The sequence below is a fragment of the Mobula birostris genome, chromosome 11 (genome assembly GCF_030028105.1).
Source record: "Mobula birostris isolate sMobBir1 chromosome 11, sMobBir1.hap1, whole genome shotgun sequence".
Taxonomy (NCBI): Eukaryota; Metazoa; Chordata; class Chondrichthyes; order Myliobatiformes; family Myliobatidae; genus Mobula; species Mobula birostris.
The window spans coordinates 27,484,504-27,498,370 of NC_092380.1; the positions used below are offsets into that span (position 1 = coordinate 27,484,504).

Below are 13,867 nucleotides of genomic sequence, written 5' to 3' on the forward strand. Positions count from 1 at the left end.
TCAGAAAATGTGGTCTGGTCTTCATCTTATTCACACTAATAGACAAACACAATCTGCCTAAACTAATAATACACAAACAATTGTCTTTATTGAACACATTGTTTAATTATTCACAGTCTAGGCTGGAAAAAGTATGTGAACCCTCGTATTTAATAACTAGTCGAACCTCCTTTAGCAGCAATAACGTCCACCAATGTTTTTTGTTGTTGCTGATCAGACTTGCACAATGGCGAGGAGGAATTTTCAACCATTCCTCCAGATAAGACTGTTTCAGTTCATCAATATTTCTGAGATACTTTGCATGAACAGCCCTCTTCAGGTCATGCCACAGCATCTTAGTTGGGCTTAGGTCTGGAGTCTGACTTGACCATTCCAAAATACACATTTTCTTTAAGCCATTCTGTGTTTGATTTACTCTTGTGTTTCAGATCATTGTCTTATTGCATCATCCAACTTCTATTATGCTTCAGGTGACGGACCGCTATCCTGACATTTTCCTGTAAAGTGAATTGATACAATTTTGAATTCATCGTTCCCTCAACAATTCCAAGTTGTCCAGGCCCTGAGGCAGCAAATCATGATGTTCCTTCCACCATGCTTCACAGTTGGGATGAGGTTTTAGTCTTGGTGAGCAATGCCCTTTTCCCTCCAAACATAACGGTGTGCATTTCTGCCAAGAAGTTCAACTTTTGTGTCATCTGTCTACACAACTTGCCTCAGAAGTGTTGTGGAACATCCAGGTGGTCTTTTGCAAATGTTCAGTGATTTTTTTTTTGGAGAGCAGTGGTTTCTGTTGTGTCCTTCCATGAACACCATTCTTGTTCAGTTTTTTTTATGTAGTGGACAGATGAACGGAGACTTCTGCAAGTTCTAGAGATCTCTGCAGGCCTGTTACTCTTGGGTTCTTTTTCTTACCTCCTTCAGCATTGCACGTTGTGCTCTTGGTGTGATCTTTGCAGGACGCCCACTCCAAGAGAAAGTGGCAACAGTACAGAGTTTCCTTCATCTGTAGACAATTTCTCTTCCTATGGACTGAATGTCTAAAGACATTCAGGTCTTTAGAAACGCTTTTGCAGCCTTGATGCTTATGTACAATTCTTCTTCTAAGGTCCTCTGAAAGTTGTTTTGATCGAGGCATGGTGCACATAAGCAGATCTTTCTTGAGAAGAGCAGGCTGTGTCCCTAACCTTTGTGTGTCTTTTTTATAGGGCAGCTCACCTCTACAACCCACAACTCCAATCTCATCTCATTGATTGGAACACATGACTCCAGATAGCTTTTGTAGTAGGCTTTACTCCAGAGGTTCACATACCTTTTTGAACCTAGACTGTGATTGTTTAAATGGTGTACTCAGTATTGACAAGAAGTACAATTGCTTGTGTTTGTCTTTTATTGTGACAGCTGAAGATCAGACCACACTTTATTAGTAATGGATGCAGAAAACCAGGTAGTTGCAAAGGGTTCACAAACTTTTTCTTGCAACTGCAGCTGTGGCAGTCAGTGGGTTGTCGGTGGATACTCTTTCTTGAGAAAGGGGAGAGGGGTGCTGGAGATGGACCAAGTGAACTTGAGGGCAGATTGGAAAAGCTGGAGGCAAGTTCATGAAATTGATGAGCTCAACATGGGTGCAGGAAGCATTATCAATGCCGTGGTCAGTGTAGCAGAGAAATGGTTGTGTGCGGGGTGCAGGGTGCAGGGGGGCATTAACGGTGTAGGCTTGGAGCATAGACTGTTCCACAGAGCTGGGAGCCACTTGCATGCCCATGGTGACATCTTTAGAGCAGCCTATGAAACAGGAACCTTGCAGGGGGAATTAGAGTAACATGGGTTAGATGAGTTAAGGATGACAGTTTTCGTTCCCTAAGAAACATTAGGGAATTAGTTGACTTGTGACATCTTTCATGTTCTTTCAGTGTGGTTCAAAATGATACAGGGTAATGTAGTCAAGATAATATTGTATCATTTCTTAATGCATGCACTACTAAATGACAATAAAAGAGGACTGTCTTCATAATCTAATAGCAAACATGGGACTGTAAGCTCCCAATAACTTCAGTGTGATCTTTACTGCAGCATCACAAACATCGGCCAAGTCCCATCGCATAATAGAGGGCTCTGACACCTCATCTTTTTTTCTCCAGTCCTGCTGAAGGGCCTCGGCCCAAAACATCGACTGTACTCTTTTCTGTAGATGCTGCCACTTCTGCTGAGTTCCTCCAGCATTTTGTGTGTGTTGCTTGGATTTCCAGCATCTACAGATTTTCTCTTGTTCGTAATAGAAATGCTGGGAATACCCACAGGCCGGGCAGCATCTGGGGAAACAGAAAGTGTTAGCCTTACAGTTGCTTCATTCTTCTACATAGCTCTATCTGCTTCTGCCTTCAGACCCCGAACGTTCTACCAACACTATCTCTTTTGCACTATGTATGACATGTAGTAATCTGTTCCATCTGTACTGCTGCCACAAGGTAACATTTTTTCACAATTTATGTCAGTGACAATAAGCCTGATTCTGATCTTTACCTGAGACCATGTAACGTTTGATAGTTTTATGGTTACTTTTACCAAGATCAAACTTTTAATTCCAAAGTTACAAGAGTTGAATTAAAGTCCATATTGTGACACATGGCTCCTCACAGCTCTTTTATGGGTCCCCTTAAGTAACTGTAATGCCATTGGTGTAGTGTCATCAGCAGGAAGCCAGCACCATACCTGTGTGTTATCACACATGACAGGTTAACTGAGCACCAGCATCGTTAACATGACAGTTTAACTGAACACTGTACCTGTGTGTTATCACATGCGACAGGTTGACCGATCACTGTACCTGTGTTTTATCACACGTGACATGTTGACCGAGAGTTGAGCAACAAACAGCTAGAGAAGCTCAGTGGGTCGAGCTTCTTCAGCGGGAGGAAAGGAATTGCTGACATTTCAGAGCATCGCTTGTGTCTCCAAAACCAAGAGTTGGGTTCAATCCTTATAAGTTGAGGCAATTATCCTGGGAATCGCATCCACTGATCTAAGGACTCATCCAATAAGTGATGCTGCAGGTATTTTAGTATAAAGTTGGCCTGTACTCAGTGAGGGGAGGGTAAGACTTCCATTGTTTAGTCAGATCAGATTGCATTTGGACTGGAGCTTGGTATGTCACCAATGCCTTGGGCAGGTGGTTTTAAATTCTCTGATCACTTGTACATGAGTGAGAATATATTTCAGAGTTTCTGAACAATCAGTCCATTCATTTCCATTCTTGGCTTTCTGTTGCTCCCCTTTAAATGATCCCTTTCCAAACATTTGTTTTTTGAGGAGGTCCCATGCTGTTTCCTACGTGCAGGTTGCAGGCCTGTCTGCCTCTGATCAGTACATGCTTTCTGCTGACCACTTCTGAGGGCGGCCGTACGTTATCCCACAGCTGCAGATCTTTCCTTGATCCAATAAATGGCTGTGCTGATCCAGTAATGCCCAGAATAACATTTTGCCCAGTTTCCCACCTGTTTCCTTCAGTGAAATGTAATGTGGGGTGATGATTTCACCCAGGGTTTGCGTCTCTGATTACAGCTAGAATTTTCCTACCAGTATTTTGAGCTGATGAACACATAATAAGAAGCAAAGGAAGAAAACACTTCTGGGTGGTGCTTTTCAGTGTGTACACTGAATTGCAATGTTCCAGCGGTGTGCAGAATTCCAGTCAGGATCGTGATTATATTGTGCTGCTTGGCCAGAATTTTTGATGGCCTTCTGATTCCTCCATAGATGCACATAACAAGCAGCCATGGTTTGGTTAAGTTCTGAGATGAAGCCAATCCCATCTCAGGTGAATGTTACAGTGTTTCAGCGCCTCACAGAGACGTCATCATATACCAAATTCTCAGTTGCTGGTTAGACATTCTGAAATGAGATCAAGAAGTGCTGGAAACACTCAGCAGGTCAGGAAGCATCTGTGGAAACAGAAACAGTTAATGTCTTGGTCAGACATTATAGAGCTCTTAATGATAGCGGAGTCAAGGGATATGGGGAGAAGGCAGGAACGGGGTATTGATTGTGAATCATCAGCCATGATCACAGTGAATGGCTGTGAAGGGCCGAATGGCCTACACCTGCACCTATTGTAAAAGAAAAGAAAAGAATTCCAGCATCTGCGGTTTTTTTCCCTAAATTTTCCGTTTTCGGTTAAATGTTCTCCAAAATCTGAGTCAGAATGAGAGGAATGCAGAGCTCAGAACTGTTGTAACAATGTGCAGGCTCCGGAGGCTAAGTGGCCAGTGTACAGAGAAATGAGGAAACAATTGGGGAAAATATAAAATTGCAGTGTTGGCCTGTAGAAGGTTCTGGGGAGGATGGAGTATGGCAGCATAGTGGTTACACTTCTAGATTAGCATCAGAGACTCAAGTTCAAATACCACCACTGCAGGTATTAGAATCAGAATCCGGTTTATTACCAGCATCACCTGAGACACTGCTTCTTGAAACTGCCTTGGATACTACAGAGGCTAGTATCCAAGATGGAACTGACTAATTTTACAATTTTCTAGCTTTTGATTCTGTGCAGTAGCCCCCCCCCCCCCCAATACCAGACAGTGATGCAGCATGTCAGAATGCTCTCCACGGTACATCTATAGAAGTTTCTGTGTTTTGAGTGACTAAACAAATCTCTTCAAGTTGCTACTAATGAAATATAGTCACCGTCTTGGCTTCTAAATAGCTGCATCACAATGTTGGCACCAGGTTAGATCCTCAGAGATCTTGACACTCAGGAACTCGAAATTGTTCACTCTCTCTACTTCTGATCCCTCTGTGAGGATTGGTTTGTGTTCCCTCGCCTTTCTGAAGTATTAGCTTTGAGAACTGTGAAACTTCCAGATTGGACTGGCACATGGGATTCTGATTTTTTGGCTATACATAAACCTGGTGAAAAGAACGTCAGTACTGGCAGCTTTATGTTCTGGGACAACAATGCTTTCGACAAAGTTGATGGGATGGAATTTAATTGTGTCCAGGAAAGATTTCTGAAGCAATATGAAGCTGCCCCTACTGGAGTTGGGGCCACATTCAACCTTGTAGGAAATTAAGCTGGTTCATGGGTCCGTCAGGGAGCACTTTAGGGCCAGTTACTATATTTTTATTAGTTTCAGAATGATCACGGAAAACAAACTAGGACTAGTCCTCAAGTTCGATTCCTAAACTGGGGGAAGGCTAATTTCGATGACATCAGACAAGAACTTTGAAAAGTTGACTGTGAGGAGCTGATGAAAAAGACATCTGATCAATGGGAGACTTTTAAAAGTGAGAGACCATCACCACGAATAAATAAAGATCAGAAAAGAATTTTGGCTGAATAGTTAGTGGGGGAAATGATAGACTGGTATCTTCACATCTTTGTGTTGTAGTGCACAAGGACGATTGAGGGGAGTTTGGTGTCACGATCTAGAGTGCCCCATTGTTTTGAAAGGAGAGCAGCAATTTTTGATCTTGCAACAATGTGCACATTTCCAGAATAAGTTAACCTTTGAAATATTAGGGTTGTTACACTGATGCTTAGAATTAAATGAACCATAGGAATTTTCAGCACAAGAAGTGTTTATGCTAAATGCTCAGAGAACATAACAGTGTATATTGATTATGGAAAAGACCAATAATCAATACTTCAAAGCTTCTAGTAGGATAGCGGTGCACTCGGACACAATGGCTACTCTGGGTCCAATCAAAGGTGTAATTGTTTATCCTTTGTCTTTTTTTTAATCAATTGCAGTTCACTGCTGGATACAGGAACATCAAGTACTACAGGACAATCCCACCAGCGAGTTGCTTGGCAGCGCTAGAGCTGGACTTGTGTACCTTTGTGCCGCCATGGTGTGAGTGATTGTCTTGGACGTTGTTATGCCGCCATGGTGTGAGTGATTGCCTTGGACGTTCTTATTGTGATCGTGATGCTCTGTTGGTCATCGGTAGCATGGAGTGCTGCCAGTCTGGTTCACTAGTTCACTAGCAGGACCGATGGTGGGGGAGATGTGTTGCCTTGGTTGTGCAAGGACTGGGACTTCATGCCACGGGGTCACCTGTTTCAGCCAGGGGAAGAGAGACCAGAGGCAGCGTGCGAGAGAGCAGAGGACTCTGGGTGTGTTGCAATCTGTGCTGGGTTGGGGGTTAACCCCTCCCACGTTTGGTGTCGTCAAATGCTCTGGTTGTGTCCGCTGACCACTGAAGCATATGATTAGGGGCATTGCTTTAAGGGCACTATACAAAGGGGGAATAATTTCAGCAGCTCACAGAAAGAAACAGTGATAGAAATTCACCATACCTAAAAGCACTTGCAGTGATTTGGTAATGTGGAGAAATGGAAAGTCCATAATATTGGCATCTTTTGAATGCAGGGGTATCGCACCTTCTGCGGAGATGCGGTGACAGAGAAAGTCAATAGTAGACAATCCAAACTGGCATCCACAGAGTTAAGTGCTTGAAAAATGTGCGGAGATCTGATAAGTATTCCACTTTAGATGCGCTGGCAACAAGTATGTCATCCAAATAAACAGATGGAAAATCTGAGGTTTTTAACACGGTCCATTAGTTGCTAGAAAGCTGAACTGCACTTTTCAGCCCAAACAGCATGCACAGAAACTCAAATTGGCCAAACGTGGTTATTACAGCAGTTTTGGGAATGTCCTCAGTGCACATAGGCACCTGATGGTATCCTCTGACTAAGTCCATTTTAGAAAAATTACCTTTCCAGCTAAACGTACTGAAAAGTCTTGAATATAGAACCAGCTAACGATCAGAGATTCGTGGCCTCGTTAAGGCGGGGATAATTGCTGCGTGGACAGCAACCACCATCAGGCTGAGAGACCATGTAGAGAGTTGAAGCCCAAGGGCTACTCATCCTGTGTATAATGCAATATTTTCCATGTTAGCAAACTCCGTCCTCGTGCTGGCCAGTATTTCTAAGTCCAGTCTACGTGCATGGGTGAGCCAGTTGTGGAAATGTGGTGCTCGACCCCATGCTCTGTGATTTTGGTAGAAAATGTGGGCTTGGTGAGGTTTGGGAATTCACGCAGCAGGCAAATTAACTTGCATGTGGTGGTGCATGTGTTAGACAGAGTCATTGGGCTCTTACTGGGGGGGTACAGGATAATGACCCAAAAGTCCTTTGTGTCCATAGCCCGACAGTTCTTAGATTTCCTGTGTGCCAAAGGGTTGTTAGTACATTTTTAATATCTACTAACAGTCCTTTGGCATGCAGGAAATCTGCACCAAACAGAGGTCTGGCAACTTTAGCCAAGACAAAGCCCATGTGTAGCATCGTCCACTGAGGCACAGCATCACGCGTTGTGTCTCATAGGTCTGGATCCTGCTGCCACCGGTGGCCTCCAGCAAGGGTCTGTCACTCTCTGGCTTATAATCAGTGGGTGATGCTGACAGCCCACTTGAGTGCCTGTGTAACACGGGAAGCATTGCCTTGAAAGGGTGTCTACAATGAACAACAGGCGACCCTGGCAGCGGAACCCACAGTATCCACTGACCTCCGATGTTGATGTGCTGGCACTGTTGAAGCTCCATGGTGGCTGGCACTTCTTGGCGTTTGTTGCAAAGCATGTGTGGTAAAAACATAGACCCAGTCTTGTCTGGTTCGGAGCCATGGGCATGAGTCTGCTGACAGGAAATTATTGAGACAAGGAAAGGAGGAGGAACGATGCACCTCTACCTTGCTATCAGCCATTTTAGGAACGTCCTCAGTGCACACAGGCACCTGATGGTATCCTCTGACTAAGTCCATTTTAGAAAAATTATCTTTCCAGCTAAACGTACTGAAAAGTCTTGAATATATAGAACCAGCTAACGATCAGAGATTTGTGGCCTCGTTAAGGCAGGAATAATTGCCGCGTGGACAGCAACCACCATCAGGCTGAGGGACCATGTGGAGAGATGAAGCCCAAGGGCTATTTATCCTGTGTATAATGCAATAAATTTCCATGTTAGCAAACTCCGTCCTCGTGCTGGCCAGTATTTCTAAGTCCAGTCTAAAGGGGGTGGGGGCTCCTTCACCAAGTGAGTGGTGAGTAGCTGCAATGTACTGCCTAAGAGTGGTTGAAGCTGGGTATACTGACAGCATTTAACTTGAGCCGCTTAGGCATAAAGGGTATGGATCAAGTTCTGGCAATGCAGTTGGTGGAAGAATGCCCAACGGTTAGTTTGGGTACATTTGTGCAATTTGATAATAGATTGTTGGACGTATGTCTTCATGCCAGACAAGATCACCTTTCCAGCCTAATTTGGCTTCCCAGCTCTGTCTTATCACCTGCAGGCTGTGGCTGTTCGGTTGCTCAGTCCAGCTACATTTTAAATGAGAGTTCTGCCTCCATCATTTTGTAGGTTGGGAGGGGGGTGGTGGAGGAAACTTTTGCATTTCTAATCCACTCCCAATTTTCTACCAATTACCATAATTTCATGCCTTCTATCACCTAACCGCAAAGCTGATGAAAATGAGCTTTTTTTTTATTCAGCTGAGTTAAGTCACTGCCCCATAGTAAGCAATACTAATCCTAGCTCATTTGTACTCATAGCTATAAATTCTCCCGTGCTGGAAATACCCTTGTAGGTATCCGTATCTCTTTCACGCCATATGCAATCTTACTGTGAAGAGACCAGACCTGCATGTAGTCCTCCTTTCATGGGCCAGCCACGCTCCTGCACTATCACTTCTGGCTGAAGGAGCTAGTGAGATGGTTAAGTTTAAACACTCTGTCCTGTGTTGATTTTATTATTTCCATTCACTCTGATTTGTGCGTTATTTGCGATATGTTGAGAAATTACGCAAGAACTCTTTTATCGAGACTTTCTCTGTATTTAAAAATATAGTTGTGCAATAACAGGAAAAACCGGGTAAATCTAGACCAGCTAATCCTCAGACATCACAAATACAGGTAATAAACTACCCAACAATAAAAAGGGGCGGTTACCATCTCACACACACAGGCAGTAAACCACCCTAAACAAAAAGGGACGGTTCTGGGAAAATCATAGCGCTAATACACTTAGCAGCCCAGCCATTAAATGTCTGAAAGTACCTGATTTGAGTGTTCCTCATTAACCGAGTTAAGTCTATTACTGAGTCTGGACAAGAGAACATATCTGTTGATGATAATGGTTGTAGCCCACAAGATAATTAGCAGAAGATGAATGTTATTGAGTAAGCCAGAGGAAAATATCAGGATCAAACACCAGAACAAGAAACCTACAGTGGCTGGAAATATGAAATAAAAGCAGAAAATGCTGGAAACGGTCGACATCTTTGGCGCGAGGAACAGAACTAATATTTCAGGTCCAGGAGCATACATCAGTTTTGATGAAGGGTCGCAGATCTGAAATGCTATGTTTTTCTCTTTGCTGAGTTTCTCGGTATTTTCTGGTTTTATTGAATGATTTTACATTTTTTGTTTTCTTGAAAAAGAATTGTACAAATATACTCCAAACTATAAAACCATAACAGATGAATGAGAACCAGATCTACAACTGTTAAAATTTTAAGCTGATACTTGCCCTCAGAAATCACCTGTAAATGAAGACAGATAAGTAACTTGGCCTATAACAGACAGGTTGAATTTGGGTCCTTGTGTTTTAATTGTCAGGGATACACTTTAGTCCCTATCTGTCCTTAATTGACTGGTGTAGTATACAATGCCAACCTGATTATCTACTCCTGAGTTCTATCATTGAACTCTAGTGAAGGAAAGCAGCTAATATGCTTTCTTACCACGTGCAACACTTCCTTCAGTCAGTCAAAATAGATGACCCTTTGGAGAGAGAACTGGCTGCTTGTGGGTCTGTCCCTGGGCTAGTAACCTGACATTGAAAGAGTCTCCATCAGTATGTCAGCCTCCTCTGTCATACCGTCCTTTCATAGTTGCACCATTCTTTTCACCTTCTTACCTCAAAACAGAAATCTAGGAGTGTTGTCAGCTCTAAAGTGGTAATTTTAACATGCTAGTCAATGGATTACCTTAGATGAGTATGTTATAATCAGCTTGGACATAGTGGGCTGAAAGCCCTGCGACTTTTGATGTATGATCCTTTGATAGGTCGTCCCATGCTGGTATGTGCTTTCTCAAAGACACCCTGACTTCACTGTGAGCTGAAAGACTTTGCTAGGATGTTGCTTCCTCTGTCTCAGGTCGGATGTGTCGAAGATTCTCTTTACACTCCTCCACTTGATTTGCTTTGATCCAGTCTGAGTTCCACATATCTTTAGAATGAAATGTTAAAACCTGGCCTCATCTCCTTCCTCAGGAAATGATCTGGTATTTTTGCAGAGCTGTGGAGTGTTCCCCAGTGTCCTAACCAGTATTTGTATCATAATCTGCATTGCTATTAATTACCATCTTGTTCTCTGTTGGATCTTCCTCTGAACAAGTTTGGCGTAAATTTATTTTTAAAGTACATATATGTCACCATGTACAATCGTGAGGTTCTTGCAGGCATTCACAGTAAGTACAAGAAACAATAATATCAATGAAAGACCATCCCCAACAGGATGGGCATATAGTCAATATGCAAAAGGCAACAAACTGTGCAAATACAAAAAAAATAATAAATAAGCAATTAATATTGAGAACATGAGATGAAGAGTCCTTGAAAGTGAATCCATGGGTTGTGGGAAGTTCAGTGATAGGGTGAGTGAAGTTATCCGCTGTAGTTCAAGAGCCTGATGGTTGAGGTGTAATAGCTGTCTGTGAACCTGATGCTGTGGGTTCTGAGGCTCCTGTACCTTCCTGATGGCAGCAGCAAGAAGAGAACATGGCCTGGATGGTGGGGTCCTTGATGGTGGATGTTGCTGTCCATGTAGATGTGCTCAATGGTGGGGAGGCTTTACCAGTAATGGACTGTGCTGTATCCACTACTTTTTATAGGCCTTGTCTGGTCAAGGGCATTGATGATACAACCAGTCAATATACTCTTCACCACACATCTATAGAAATTTGTCAAAGTTTTAAATGATGTGCCAAATCTTTGGAAACTTATAAGAAAGTAATTGGCCACTGTGATTCCTCTATGACTTCATTTCAGAGGCCTTTATCTGGCTGTAAAGTACTCTTGGAGATTGGAGTCATCCCTTCGACCCAAGTTGCCTATGCGGATTGTGCTGCCCAGTGAGCTAGTCCCATCTTTCTGCTTTTGGCCCACAGCCCTCCAAACCTCTTCTATCCATGTACTCATCTATATGTTTTTCAAATGTTGCTAACGTGCCTGTCTGCATCTTTCCTAATTCCAATATTTCCTATAACAGAGTGACCAAACTGTACAAAGTACTCCGTGTGGCTCACCAACGGCTTGGTTAACTGCAACAAAATTCTCAATTCTTGTAGTCAATGCCCTGACTGATGATATTCTGAAAAGGCTATGACGTATATTTAAAATCCAGGCTCTACCCATTTCCCTCCGTTCCTGATGCTTTCAGCTTTTCGCTGGTCATGGGGTGGATTTGTTTAATTCCTAAACTTTGACGTATGGAACTTGTATGCTAACTGTGGTTGCAAAAAGCGAGGCTCTTTACTGCTGAGCCCTGTGTATGCTAACTCCAGTGACAGTGCAGATGCGAGACTGCAGAAGCTAGAGTCTGGAGCAAAACAAAATTTGTTGGAAGAGCTCAGTGGGCTCAAGCATCATCAGCAGAGGGAAATGGACAGTTGATGTTTTGGGTCAAGACCCTTTAAAAACAGTTCCTTTTGAAGGGTTAATGTTACATTTCTTGTAATTTTTTCACAGCAGTGATATTTCTTAAAAATTACCTAGATATTCTGTAACTGCAAGGCCACAGGCCAAAAGTTGGGATGTTAAGTTGGACTCAAAAGCACAGTAAATCTCTGTTTTGATATTACATTGCCCACATCTAATTCACAGCTTCATTGTCTGTCTGCTCCTGTTCTCCTCACTGTTTATATTAAAGTCCTTACTGCTTTTTTTTCTTTTTGTTTCCTTAGATATAAATGAATTGAATTTACCTAAAACCTGTGAGATAGTTTTCCCAGATCCTGACGACCTCCTCAACTTCAAACTTATTATCTGTCCAGATGAGGTGAGTGATGAGAACTTGTTTTTGCCCTGTTGTTGGAGCATTACAGGCAGATTTGGTGGGATGGTGGCTTGTGTGTCTGAAGCAGGAGTGGTGAGAGGAAGGAAACATTAATTTGATCTGTCATGCTTGCTGCGTCATGTGCCATTCCAGGCAGTAAAGTCAACTTGATTGGCACTCTGTTGACAGCTGGCGTACTGTGACAGCAGTGTGTCTACAAGATTCACTGTAACTTGTCACTGCTTCCTTGGCAGCACTTGTAAATCTGTGTACAATGAAGAAAATGAGACCAGTGGGTGATGGGAACACCACCATTTGCAGGTTCCCCTCCAGGTGGCAATAATCGTGTCTTTAAAGATCATTGCTGTTCCTTTGTTGTTGATGTGCCTAAATCACTATGAAGCACCACTGTACCTGCACTTCAGCTAGAGTGCTTTTGAGAAGGCAGCTCGCCACCGGTTTTTTAAGGGTGATTAAGGATTAACAAATCCTGGCCTTGCCAGTGAGATTCAAACCCTGTGAATGAGTAAGCAAATAGTCTTCAGCCACTACATCACTTGGTCCTGTTGACATGAGGTAATGCTGCTGCAGTAGCTACACAGGCATTTACATTGTCTCCACTTGATAGAAAATCATTCAGGCCAGGATGCAAGTTTTATCTGTCTGATGGGTGTTATCTGAAAACAGTACCAGTGCTTAAAAATATCCATGCATGAAGGCCAGTGTTCTTGGACCAGAGTCTGCTTCATTATAACATTCCAGGGGGAGTGTAGCTGGAGAGTTACTCTGCAATGAAGAAATTACACAGCGGCACTGATAACCTGGGTGAGGTGCATTCTTTTTCAGACCACGTGTACTGCAGCACTGGTGAAGTCTCTGGGAAGTAATTGAAATTTTAATATTAAACTTGTGGATTTGAAGTACTCAGTTGTTCCTGCAATGTGATGGTTTCTTCTTTAACTCAAAAGCTGGCCCCAGCACAACGGGCCCAAGGTTCAGTTTTTCAGATGTTTGCTGCTGGCAGTTGAAGAACAGTGAAGAGCGAAAGTTGTATGGATTGTGGTGAAGTAAGGGGGAATCCTCCCCCACAGCTCATCACTCTTGTCCCATTAGCCCTACAGGAAGCATTTGTTGTAGGCGTAGTTTGGTCCCACAAATACAGTTGCAAGAAAAGGCTTATGAACTTGGTTTTCTGCGTTAATTACTCTGAAAATGTTGTCCGATAATCTGTCACAATAACAAACACAATCTGTCTAAACTAGTAAACACAAACAATTATACTTTTCATGTCTTTATTGTTTAATCATTCACAGTCTAGGCTGGAAAAAGTATGTGAACCCTTGTATTTGATAACTGGTAGAACCTCCTGTAGCAGCAATAACCTCCACCATATGTTTCCTGTAGCTGCTGATCAGACTTGCACAATGGTGAGGAGGAATTTTAGACCATTCCTCCATACAAAATTGTTTCAGTTCATCAGTATTTCTAGGGTATCTTGCATGAACAGCTCTCTTCAGGTCATGCCACAGCATCTCAGTTGGGTTAAGGTCTGGACTCTGACTTGGCCATTCCAAAATACACATTTTCTTCTTTTTAAACCATTCTGTTGTTGAATTACTGTTTTGGATCATTTGTCTTGTTGCATCATCCAACTTTTATAAAGCTACTGTTGACCAACTGCTACCTTGACAATCTCCTGTAAAATGTCTTGATACAGTTTTGAATTCGTTGTTCCTTCAACGATTGCAAGCTGTCCAGGCCCTGAGGCAGCAAAGCAGCCCCAAACCATGATGCTCCTACCAC

At 42.8% G+C, this 13,867-nt stretch overlaps 1 protein-coding gene across 2 annotated transcripts in view; it reads left to right on the forward strand.

Moving 5' to 3' along the window:
• ube2m (ubiquitin conjugating enzyme E2 M) overlaps positions 1 to 13,867 on the forward strand; it is a 47,452-nt gene that overhangs the window by 2,727 nt on the left and 30,858 nt on the right. For both annotated transcript variants that reach the window (XM_072271968.1, XM_072271969.1), the window contains exon 2: positions 11,973 to 12,067. In XM_072271968.1, coding sequence (XP_072128069.1) covers positions 11,973 to 12,067 — 95 coding nt within the window. The remainder of the gene's footprint in view (positions 1 to 11,972; positions 12,068 to 13,867) is intronic.